The sequence below is a fragment of the Sminthopsis crassicaudata genome, chromosome 3 (genome assembly GCF_048593235.1).
Source record: "Sminthopsis crassicaudata isolate SCR6 chromosome 3, ASM4859323v1, whole genome shotgun sequence".
Lineage (NCBI taxonomy): Eukaryota > Metazoa > Chordata > Mammalia > Dasyuromorphia > Dasyuridae > Sminthopsis > Sminthopsis crassicaudata.
In genome coordinates, this window is record NC_133619.1 from 312,028,213 (window position 1) to 312,041,459 (window position 13,247).

Sequence of the window (13,247 nt, forward strand, 5' to 3'; positions counted from 1 at the left end):
AGAGCTTCTTATTTTTATATATGAGCATACAGGATTGTTGCTTTCCTGGTAAAGCACATACAGTTTCCTAAGAAATGAAGAAAAAAAAATTAAGGGTTAAAAAAAAAAGCACAATTTCTTGAGAACTTGCCCCTACAAAGAGAACTTCTTTTAGGGATGTTATGATGAACAGTTAGTTACTTTGGGGGCACTAGAAAAGAAAGAACCCTAGGACATATGATAGTTTTCGTAGCTTTGCCCTTTCTCCCATTAGGAGAGGAGATACAGAAGATATATTATAAAGCTTTATCTCTTTATTAACTGGTTCAAAGTTTAACTGTAACCTAGTGGGACACTGGAATTCTTTTGTCTGAGTAGAGGATGTCAGGTTGTAATTTTTTCACCTTTTCTTTTATTTTAGTACAAAGATGCATTTATGAAAGCCAATCCTGGCTACAAATGGTGTCCTGCAACAAACAAGCCTGTGAAATCCCCAGCGCCCACTGTTAATACTCGAAAAAAGCTGTGGGCCTTTCCATCTGACTCTGGAAAAGATTTACCAAGCCCCAAGAAAGCAAAGACCGAAGAAATGCCTCAGCTTAACTTTGGGATGGCAGGTGAGTTGGGTCTCTTATTACCTCCACTCCTTTAATGATAGTTATTAAATCTAGTATTTCCAACCATGAGAATTGTTATGAGTGGATTAATAATAAATAAGTAGACCATGTAAAAACAACAAAATGGGACAATCTGATACTGCTCAGCCTTAGTAATAAAAAGGAGGTTTAATTTGAGTAGGTATCATTAATGGATGAAAATGTTCACAGTGATGTTGAGATCAAAGATTGCGGATATAGAAAACTGAGATCCTCCTGTGGGTAATCTAGGGGTTTCTAGAAACAAAAAAGTGAAGGAAAAAATTCAGACATTCCATTAAACAATCAGATACAATAGTAACAGCATTTCATAGTATGGTCTATCTGATTTCCCAAGACCTAGAGGTCAAGAATGTGTGTCCATCTATATGACTAGTCTGAAGTAGAAATGATGATGAAGTATTCCAAGAAATTTGTTTGTCTTTTCTTCTCTCTTCCAGGGGAAGAGCTTTAAAATCCAAAGTGAAACCATTACAAATGGGTGCTTTCTTTCTGAGTCATGGAATACAAACACTTTTATTAGCTTACATAGGTTAAATATAGCTTATATTTATTCTGAAACTGGTCCAATACAAAGTTTGCTTGTCCTGAGTGCTACCATATTACTCTTAGATAGAAAGTAATATATGAGGTAAACCAGAAGGTCAAATGGAATATGATGGGCTTTGGTCAGTCGAGATTATGGTGCATTATGTATTTCTTGTTCACAGCTATATTCAGTTTTCCTTCAGAATCTGAATATTAATTCACTCTTCCAAACTTTCTTTTCTCTTCAGGTCTCCTATGTCAGTCCTTCTTTCCACCCCCTTTGCTGAGGACTCTTGTTTCCTACTTTACCAACTTTACATTTGGCTAGAGCCCCCTCTTATTTCCTCCTTCCAACCTCAAATCACTGTGATAGCATCTGTCATTATCTCTATCTTCCTCTCAGTGTCTGACTTTGAGGTCACTTTTCTACTTATTAAAGCCAACTGCTCAAGTGCACTATTACTCCTCTTCTTGTCAATCTTGGTCCATCTTCTTTAGAAGATAAACTCTAATATGTGTCTACTCTCTAATGTTCAGTTTCTTCCTATATTTTGCCTCCATTCATTCTAAACAAATAACTCGGGTCTTCTCTAGCTTAAAAAAAATCCTGTCTAGATTTTACCATATACCCATTAATTATTGTCCTCTATCTCCTCACCTCAGCCAGATTGTCTGCAACTTCTGTTTCTTTTCTTCTTTCACTCTTATAAACTCTCTGCAATTTGGCTGCTGACCTCACTAAACTAACAGCTGAACTAAACAGCCAAGAGTGCTCTCTCCAAATTTGCCAATGATCTGTTTCCTCCTTGAATCAAATACACCGAACCAATTTTAAAAATTCAAACATGTCCAGGAATCAGTCTCAGTTCTTTACCAGAAGCCTGTTCCTACTCTGTCAGAAATGCTTCCTCATCAATCACTGTCATTATTCATAAGCAGCAGATCAGTGGTACATGGGATAGAATATTCAGCCTGGAGGTTGGAAGACCTGAGTTCAAATATGGCCTCAGGTACTAATTAGGGCAAGTCATTCAATCTCTATTTCCCTCAGTTTTCTCATCTATAAAAAGTGGAGATGACAATAGCACCTAACATCCTAGGGTTGTTGTGAGGGTCTGTTGAGAGAATAATTATAAAGTGCTTGGCGCAATGTCTGGCACATAATAAGCACTATATAAATGTTAGCTATCCTCATCATCATTATTTTTATTCCATTATTCCTCTGAACTTGTGCTTCAATCAATGATCTTTTAATTAATTAATCTGATAACTTTTTTTGAGTCCTCATTCTCCATGGTACTTCTACTGACCACCTTCTCCTCCTTAATATTTTCTCTTCCTTAGGTTTTTGTGGCCTGTCTCTCTTGGTTCTTTATATTTATTCTGTACACATCACATTTCATCTCCTATCTCTGTTCCTGCTAATGCTCTCCTTCCTCAGAATTCCTGGCTTTCTTTAAGACCTAGATCATTCCTCCTTCTGACTCCCACGGGATAGTGCCATCTCCTTTAAGGATACCTTCCCTCTATTTACCATATATGTTTTCATTCGTATATATTGGCTCCCCCATTAAAATGTAAGCTGCTTGAAGGTTTTTGCATTTTCTTTATATCCTTAACTCTTAACACAGTTCCTAGAATGTTGTAAATGCTTTAAGGGGGGGAAAAAAAAAAGCCTTGTTAATTGAGTCATTCATTCAACAAGTATTTATTAAGCTCTTATGTACCAGGCACGAAATATAACTGTTATAAGAGAAACTGTTGTGCCCATGTTAGTACCCTGGATATCTTAGAATCAGCCGGAGTCAGGATAAGCAAAAATCTTTATTCTTGGTCTTTTGGGGTCACCATCAGGGGATTAGATCTAGGAATCTCCACACCTCCTTCCTCTTTCTCCACTGCCCAAGAATGATGCTCCTCCTCCTACTCCACCCGCTGATCTCTCCTCCCTTCTCTTACCACACCCACAGATCCAGCCAGCATAGAGTTGAGTAGGGTCATCCTGGAAACATCTTAATAGAGAATTGTCCAATTGGTAATTAGCCTTAAGTGCTAGGTTAAGTGCATCTTCTCAGTTCTAGCCCTTTACAAGAAACCTAGGAAGAAATTATATTTTCCCAGTAAACAAGCCATTGTGATGATAGCTCAACCTTTATGTTTCATATTCCTTCCAAAACTCCCATAGAATTTTATCTTTGAATATGTGACAAATCCTATAAGTTCTATTAAATTAATTCTAACATGACATCATTTTGGAAGAAGTAAAGCTGCAATATAGGTGATTTTGTGTGTGCCAAATAATTATCTGTAAGCCCCCAAAATAATATCTTCAGTGTACAACTTAGGCATGGCTTCTTTGTTTTATTTGATCATTTACCCAATAGGGGCAATAAGCTGAGATTTCAGCTCAAGGCAGCATCCTCAATACCTGTGGTGCTCAGTTGATGCTCCCCTGAATTATATGACTTTTTTGAAAAACAGGGCATTTTTGAATCTTGCCAGAAAATCTGGGGCATATAGATTATTCTTAACTCAATTACTTCTTTAATCATTTTCTTGAATTCCACATCATTGGTTGTCAGTGTTTTCCATTGGCTGCTTATTCATTTAGCACAGTTCTGACTGGCTAAATGAATTTTTTAATAGTTAGTTTTATGTTGTATTCACTGCTGCTCTTCAGGAAGATGGCAATAATGCTAGCTAGCTACATTCGTACAGCTCTTGTAAAATTTGCAAATTTGTGTGTGATCATCTCATTTACTCCTAACCCTGTAATGTAGGCATTTTGAGTATTATTATTCCAATTTTTAAAATAAAGAAACTTAAAGTTCACAGACATTAAATGAGATCACATAAGTAGTAAATGTTTCAGTAAGATTCAAATTTAGGTCCTTTCTGACTTCAAATCTACTATTCTATCCATTGTGCTGTTATACTGCTGTAGTTTAAGGAAACAAAGTGTAAAATAGTTTGTTTCTTCAATTTGTATGTATCACTCCACTGTCTTTTCTAATTGTTTAATATGGCATTGATTTCATTCGGTATCGGTGGTAAAAGGTCAGCAGTTTCAATAACTTATTTCAATGATGAAGTAAAACTAGTAAGAATCAAAGAACTCTTTCATTATTTTCCTGTTAAATTCTTTTTGGTGAAATAATTCTTTTGTTGCAGAGTCATAATCTAAGTTTAGTATGCAGTGTGTGGCTTTAGCCTAGAAGACCTTCAAATCATGTCCTTTTCTACAAGACAAAAATGAAAATGGAATAATTTGTCTTTAAGAAAAAATACACATAAAAGTCTTCCTGGAGGACATACCAGGGCAAGCTAAAGCTTTTCTTAAACAGTGTACGTTGTGTGTCTCATGCCCAACAGCACTCAGCATATGGTATTCTGTTTTATGTATAATCCAGAAGCAGTAAAATAGACCATATCTAAAATAGGAAAAATCACACATATTATAGGATGGGCTTTCTTAGGAAGGTAGAGTATGAAATTCATGTAATTATATCTCTTGCTTCTTCCAAATAATTTTGGAAGACTAAGTTATTTTAATGAACAGTTATAATTTATTAGCTAATATTTTAGCATAATCTCAGCAAATTTATGAAGTACCTTGTCAATATATATATAGTTCAATATAATATATTAGTCAATATATTGAACATAAAAATAGTTCATTATTTTATAAGGTCCAATAAATTAACACATAATCATATTGCAGTGTAATTTTATAATTTGAACCAACAAATATTTGTCTTTATTAGGAAGTAAACATTCAGTCTTCTTCATTTCTGGGGCAACAGCTGCATAAAAGTAGCACTCTTCAATTGTCTAAAAGCACCAAATTATATTTTCACTTTATATGCTCATTTTTTCTCTCTGATATTTTTATTTACAAACAGAAAATTTAAGTATTTGTTGAAATCGCTACTGTAACACAAAGTCTTCACTTAGCATTTTATTAAGGAAGGATTCCCTTGTTAAAGAAAAAAAATGAACTTTTTTTTTTTTTTTGTCATCAATCCAGTGGCCCGTGTGTATACACATTTGTGATTACCTTTCACTGTTGTTTTATTTCTTAGCTAACAACGTAATCATTCTGTGGTCTTCCTTGCCCTTTTAACAATCCATCATCATTTTCCCCCCATTTCTTTCTAGTAGTACTGGTTCAGTATTATTTTTTCCTTTGCCTTTAAGCTATCTACAAAATGATGATTCTTCAAATTGCTTCATAACTTCTTTGACAAATAATAGTAAAGGACTTGGTTAAGGCCATGGTTTTGGTAAATTTGTGCATATATGGTACCTGCTCTATCATTTTCACATTCAGATGTATTTAGAAATTTATCACAAGAAAGTTTAATTATCTTGAGATATGTTATCTCAGATTACTTTATTCTGGCTTTTTCCTATATTTTCATGAGAACTTTATTGGCCTCTATATTTTAGTGAGTTTTTTCTGGTACCTTTGATTTGCCTTATAGTTCCAGTTGCATGTGCATCTTCTCCCAAGATGAAATATATTATAATGCTGTAATAAATAATCAGCTGATTTTCCCTATATACTGTTCTTTCCAGATGTAACTCAGGGCCTAAGGGGTTTCCATTATGCTCATTACTTTATCCACATTTAACTGTTTCTGGTAAATGATGAGTAGAAATTAGTTTTTAAAGAATTCTTATAGAATAAAAGATTAATTTTAAACATAAAATGTATTTTAAGCAAGGACCCAAAAGCCCAATAGATTTAGGTATATTTAAGTTTTGATTTTGTCCACTAGATTAATGGGGCCTTTTTTGCAAAGTCCTCTCTCTTCATAGTTCTTTGAGTCTAGTTGATTCTTTTTACCCTCTCTAATTTCAGTTGACAGAATTAACAGTTCTCTGTTTCTTAAGGCTGCCTGGAAGATGGACAGGGACAGGTATGCTTTTGTTCCAAAGAATGTCTTCAGTGAAGAATTCCCTCATCTACACTAGCAAGCAGAAAAAAAAGAACAGGATAAGTTTTCTCTTTTAGCTGCCTTTATTGTCATCCATTCATTCAACAAATTTGTCTTGAGTGCTTACTATTTTCCAGGCACTCAAAACATACCAAAATGAAAGACAAACTAAAATTTCTGACCTCAGAGAGCCTACAGTCTGATAGGAGAACTGTATTATTGAAGAAATAAATATAGTATAATGTGATAACTGCACAATAAAATCAAGAATGCTATGAGAGTTCAGGGAAGGAAAGAGATCTTTTTACTGATACCATAGACAGCTTTGATACTGAGGAAAGGACATTTGTACAATGGATAGATTTTAAATACCTACTTTAATTTCCCACTAACAGCTTTGAAAGTCATTGTCCTAAAATGGAATATGTGACTTTACTAATTTCTCTTTACGTCATAGTTATCATGTTTTAAATGTTTTGGAGAATAATATTTTTGGCAACAAATAGTATTTTGTAAATGTAATGTAAATTTAAATCAGTCAAGTTTTTGTAAAAGATTCTTTTTAAAATATTTTATTTTTTTCTCAATGAGTTTAACATATTAATTTTTTTAATAGATCCTACACAAATGGGAGGCCTGAGCATGCTGCTTTTGGCTGGAGAACATGCTCTGACTGCACAAGAGGTAAGAAATTTTCATCTCCTTTTCTATCTCTATGGCTTGGAAGGGTAAAGACTAACTCTCTTTGAGAAAATTGATGCATTCATGCTGGGTATTGCTCATAGGCACTGTAGGGCCCTGCAATTCCATTTTCTCTTAAGCTAATGAACAGATTTTATATATAATTATTCTTATTAAAATGTTGGCATTAACAGTTTTTTAGTAAGAAAAAATATATTAGGTAATAGAAATAATTCCAGTAGGCTGCACATACAATTGAATTAGGCAGCTGTAAATTTGGGGGCTTCTTGTGGCAAGGTATTAAACATAATGTACAGGTAATTGGTACTTGCTGTTGTTGCATTCTCTGTAATGAACTGCAGGTGCACAAAATTCTAGAATTCATTTAACTCTACTCAAAAGACTGTACCTTTGCATTACTCTAGTTCAGAGTTCTTAAAATATAGGAGATGGGGAAGGGGTGATAAGAAAAAGGGTTTATCTGTTTGTTACTCACTTTATTCCAAAACTAATGAAAATGTTAACAACATGGAGCTTTTGTCTGTTATTCATTTTATTCCAAAACTCTGATGAAAATGTTAGAAACATGGAGCTTGGGAATTTACTGATTTATTCCTTAAAAAAATATTTTGGGGTCTTAAGTTTTTTTCATCACCCTTCATTGTTTACATTTACTATAAGGATATGATACGAGAGTGGGTTACCCCTCCTAACCAACTGTTATTTATTTTCATTTTGGGAGATAGGTAGTGATACTTGGATCTAGGATATTGTTCTCTCTTCTGGTGTTTACCTGACAAAGGATTTGCTTCTGAATCAGGAAGTCATACTGGCTGATTTACAAAATGTTCTTATAACTTGAATAATCACATTTATCAAGTTACAAAATCCAAATTTAGTTTAATTTGGGGTCTAGAAGTAGCCAAAAAAATCCCAAATAGAATCATTAACAGTCGGACATGACTGAACTGGAATACTTTATTCATGTTTCAATTTATGTGTGTATTAATATAAAATTCAACATTTATAACTTCATTGTAAAGGGCTAAGACCCAGTTCTGCTTTATAGGTTAATTATGCTTTTATGATTATATCAATTATTATACTTTATACATGGTTATTGAGGACTCAGGAAGGTAGCAAAATTTGCCTCTTATCCTATAGGCTTTCACTTATCTGTCTATTTGATGTTTTCTAATAAACGTGCATTGCTACTTTCTCCTTTTTCAATGATACCTCCTTTGGAGTCAGGATATCACCCTTCTGGTGTACAATCACCATCTACTCATGAAATGTGTCATTGCAGGCAAAGTATGTTGGAGAGAAAGAGGTCAGACTGCTTTAATAAGATTCTGAGTTTTCTAGGAATGAATCACTTTATGATATCAGAAACCATTATATCTAGCTAATACATGATTATAAGGTTTAAAAAATGAGAGGTGCTTTAGAGGCTAAGTCTAACTCGTCTGGGCTAACTTAATAAGCATTTTTACAGGGCAACTGTACCAAGTGTGCCGAGCCTGGAGATGGGACAAAATCTTCCTGAATTCAAATCTGGTCTCTGACACATACTGGCTGTGTGACCCTGGACAAGGCATGTAACCTGCTCCCTCAGTTTTCTCATCTGTAAAATGAACTGAATAAGGGAATGGCAAATCGCTCCAGTGTCTTTGCCATGAAACCCCCCCCCCCCAGTGAGGTCACAGAATCAGTGATGATTCAACAACTACTATGCCCTCGTGTTACAGATGAGGAATCAGTCCTAGAAATAGAAGCAAAGGTCACACAGCTCAGTAATGGCAGGACTGGCTTGAACCCAGGTCTTCTGATGAAGCTCTGTGCTCATTTTCACTAGACCATATTTATCCCATTGACACCTTGTTAGAGATGGTCAGGTCATTGTTGAAAGTAGTTGACATCAGTGATATCAAATTCAAATAAAAATGAAGATTACCAGACTATACATAAGGAAGCCACATATTGACTTAGAAAATCACATATTAACATTTTATTCTATTTTTAAAACATATTTTGTTAAATATTTCCCATTTACATTTTAATTTATTTTAAGTGCACTCCAGAGTGTGCTCAGATTGGACACCTCTGAGATGATATTAAAATCAGTATGGCTGAGAAGTCCTACATGAAAAAATATTGGAGAGATGTTGCCAAATGTGTTTATTATTGGACAAGCCACCTGACAAGTTCCCTTTTACAAGCAGTGCATTTCACTGCCTTGAGAAGACAGTCTTGTGCAGGGTTCTGTAGAAAGTACACAGAAAATATCCCAGACCTTTTAGGGAATGATGAAATAGCAATAGTTATTAGTGGGCATAGGATGAATACATACCTACATCCACAGTATGTGTAACTGCGTAATAAAGTGGAATGATAAGGTAGAGATGAAGCAGCATGTTATAGTTAAAATTAGGAAAAACTGGGTTTAGATATTCTCTGAGTTTGTTTCCTCATCTCTAGTAGAGGGATTATAACATCTATACACATTTATATTACGGGGTTGATAGGGGACTGAAATGTGATAATGCATGGTGAGTGTTTTGAAAAGTTTAAATTGTTATATAAATGTTAGTGGTTATCTTTCCTTAGGACAGTACATGAGGGAACCTCTTTTTTTTTTCTTTTTTGCCAAGGACCATTTGGATATTTATAAAATCACTCACAGGCCGTACAAAATTACCAAGTTATAGAAGTCAAGCAGTGGGAGGAAGTTGTACCTAGCTTTCAGCTCATAGTTGCCTGCGGTTGCCTTAGCAAATGATTTCACAGGTCATGGACTGGACATTGACCACCCCTGGTTTAGGATCATAAATTTAAAGCCAGAAGTGCCAATAAAGGGTCATCTAGTTCAGTTCCCAAATTTTACAATGATGAAAGCTTAGGCTTAGAGAGATTTAGATGATTTTCCAGATGTCATAAAGTCGCAACTCCAAAGCCCATGATTTTTATACTATACCACAAATATTCCAGCAAAAGTACCAGGAGCAATTACTATCAGTTCAATTGAGGAGAGCCAGTTGAATATGAAATATATATGTGTGTGTGTGTGTGTGTGTGTGTGTGTGTGTGTGTGTGTGTGTGTGTGTGTGTAAAATGATTGTTTTTAACATTCTTTTAAAAATAACTCTTGAGTTTCAATTGAACTTCCTCAAGCCCCTCTCTCACCTATTGAGAAAACAATTTAATATCAAAGATAGGTATGAAATGGTGTAAAACATTTTCATATTAGTTATCTTTTGAAAGAAATCAGTAGATATATGGATGGATAGAGAAAGGGAAAATATACTTCAGTTTGCACTCAATTCATCAGTTCATTCTCCAGAGGCAAATAGTATTGAATATGAGATTATTTAAAAATGTAGAACCCATGCTCACCTTACTCATGGGTTTTTGAAAACACATAAGTTCCTACCAATATTTTTGTGTGGCAAAGTAAAAGACGAGGAAAATGTTAGCTTTTCCCCGTTCCCGCCCCCTTGCACAGTGGAGTACAGTCTCCATAAATTCCACACTGTTGGTGGGAAAGGGGACATGTGACCAAACATTCCCACTCCACTTCCAAGACAAATTTGCTCGTCTGGTAGTACTCTACCCATCTCCACTGTTGTGCTGGAAGCTTGTCCCAGCCATTGCTTATCTTATATTTCTTCTACTTTGCTCCCACCTGGCGGCCAGTTTTGGTATTGCCATCTAATAGATGCTGGACCGCTTAATTTAGGACCTTTGTTGCTCTCTGCTGCCATCTGTTAGTCTTGGGCTGAATGTCAGCCGCCGTGGAGCCTCTTCCTCACAGAGGGGAGAGCATCTTTTTGTGGGTTAGACCCAGAGCTGTATCATGTCAGCCAGTACAAGCTAGTAGAAGCACTCCAAGTTAGATTAAGTGCGTCTTGTGAATGACTTTTCTTTTGCCTCAGCTGCTATTCATTTCAGTAGCGTGTGGAAATCCCTTTCAGTGTCCATCATGCTCCCAAGTCCTTGTGCATCACCTTGGAAGCTTTGTTTATTCAAGAAAATTGCTTTTCTCCTTACATGACTGTAATACTTAGTATAATAAAGAAGTCATCAAAGACCTTATAACAACAATGCATTTCAAACATTAGCCCTGGAAGAAACCTTCTTTACCATTCAGCTTGAACCTTCACATTCCAAAGAGATTGCCCCTTTAATAAATAGTCTCATAGGCAAAGAGTGAGGAATGCTACCTGACTCTAAGCTGTATAATACTTAGTGAGGTAGAATGGCTGCTGCGAAGAAAATTAACAAAAGTCTATCTAAAAGCAGTGATTAAGACGGGTGCAGCTCCCAGATCTAGTCAAAAGCTCTCGGGTCTATTTTAGAGAAATATGTAATTGATGTTCATGAGATTACCATAAATCTATGAAATACGTGACCATAAAATAACTTTGAGAATCTTTAGATTTTTATTTCATTTTACTTCTTTTTCTTTATAACTACCATAGTAGAAATGTGGCTTTCTTAGTTGAGTTTAGAATGTTAGGTTTCTGTCCTTTGTTGTTGTTCATTTGTTCCCTTCTTCTCTGACTTTTCATGGTCCCATTTGAGTGATTTACGATTTCCTGCAGATATGGAAACTGAGGCAAACAGACTTAAATGACTTGCCCAGGGTCACACAGATAATGTGCCTGTGTCAACTCAGGAAGGTGAGTCTTCCTAGCTCTGGGCTTAGCGCTCTTAACCATTGTACTACCTAGTTGCCCTAATTAAAGGCTCAGAGAGAAAAAAAAATTCCCCAATCAAGCCAGTATATTAGGAGATTAATTATCAAATACATGTGAAATTTGACCTAATAGTTAGAAAACTGAACTGGACTAAAGGAGAGGAGGTTCTTTTCCTTCATTCAGCAGATTTAACACAAAAGTGCCAGGGGTTTCATTATTACTCTCTTTCCCCCCACTTGTAAAATAGAGCTAATAATAATAATAATACCTGTCTACCACCTAACTCCCAGGGCCATTGTATGGATTAATTAGATAAAGTCTGTGAAGCATTTTTAACTTCAGAGAAAGGCGTTCTTGTAAGCACACAGTATTATTATCATCATAAGTTATTCTGGGCATTTTGGAACTGTACCTAGGAGCTTAAATTTTATCAGCCAGTCCTCCCATAGGTGATAGTGTACTCTTTACCTGCTGCTGGAGGCACTAAAAAACAAAAAAAAAGGACTCTTAAGGTCATAGATCTAGAGCTTGAAGGCACCTTGGAGATCATCTAGCCCAAATCCAAATATATTCTTGTCCTTTGAACATATCCAATAAATTATTTTTATAGTTTATTATCATTGCTGCCAAATGCTTAGTAATTACTAAGGGAGGAGCTAAAATATTAATGCCAACAGGAAACCATAAGTGCAAAATAAAACTTTAGCAGGTTAGATGAGTTCCCACGGTTATTAATGGTCTGGAAATTAATTTTGTATTGAAGCCAAAAGCCAAAGGAACTAGTTTTCTTGGTGTGACATCTTGTATGTATACTTATATAGGCAACTTAACAAATCTTTAATGTGATTTCTCTGGTTTCAAGGTGACTTCCTTGGCCATATAGCTGTAAAGAAAGAATAATATTGCCTTATGAGTTCTTTGTTGACTTTTTTTTTTTTTGTGGAGAAGGTTTGGGAAGTGAGTGGATTTATGATTTCAAATAAAAGACAAAACTTTATCTACCAATTCTGCTTAACTGTTTCAGTCTGAGGCAAAGGTTCATTGCAATTTTGAAAAAAAAATCACGTCATTGTTTATTAGTTATTATAAAGTTTTGTGAAGAATCACTTTACATATATATATATCTTACATAATCATCAGTTTTGACAAAGTGAGTACAAATGACCTTTTTCCCTATTGCCAAGAGGGAGAAATTCTCTGTGAACTGCAAATCCAGTCACAGAATAGCGAGGAATCCCCCGATTGTTTATACTTGTCAGCAGAAGCTCATATTCAGGAGTATTCAAGAGCCTTTTTTTCAAAATCTCAATTGACAAGCTGGCCATGCTATAATTGAGACTGTGGTTTTTATAGTTGAATGCAGTTGTTGAGCATGAATGCATTTTTCTTTTTCTGCAAAACTGGTGATAGTAATAATAGTAGTAGTACTAGTAGTAGTAGTAGTAGTAGTAGTAGTAGTAGTAGTAGTAGTAGATTCTTGTTTACTAATGGGTTACAAGGTGGATATCAAGATAGCTATAGGAAAAGAAAATGAGAGGAAATAAGACATTTGCCACTGTGGTCACACTACAGTACTTTGTTGACTGGCTAAAGATGGCTAAAGATAAGATGGTATTTATGTTAAATTCAGTTTAATTTATCTGACAACAGCAAACTAGAATCAAACAATGATCATGGTACCTGTAACTAAAAAAGTTTGCTCCCCTCTCCCTACCCTGGCCTTCCTTCATATTTCTATATCCGGAGGTGGCAGAATATGCACTAAC

At 35.3% G+C, this 13,247-nt stretch overlaps 1 protein-coding gene across 15 annotated transcripts in view; it reads left to right on the forward strand.

The window, feature by feature from the left end:
* The window catches only part of BBX (BBX high mobility group box domain containing), a 349,253-nt gene that overhangs the window by 235,404 nt on the left and 100,602 nt on the right, over window positions 1–13,247 (forward strand). For all 15 annotated transcript variants that reach the window (XM_074301097.1, XM_074301111.1, XM_074301112.1 and 12 more), the window contains 2 exons: window positions 401–596; window positions 6,720–6,787. In XM_074301097.1, coding sequence (XP_074157198.1) covers window positions 401–596; window positions 6,720–6,787 — 264 coding nt within the window. The remainder of the gene's footprint in view (window positions 1–400; window positions 597–6,719; window positions 6,788–13,247) is intronic.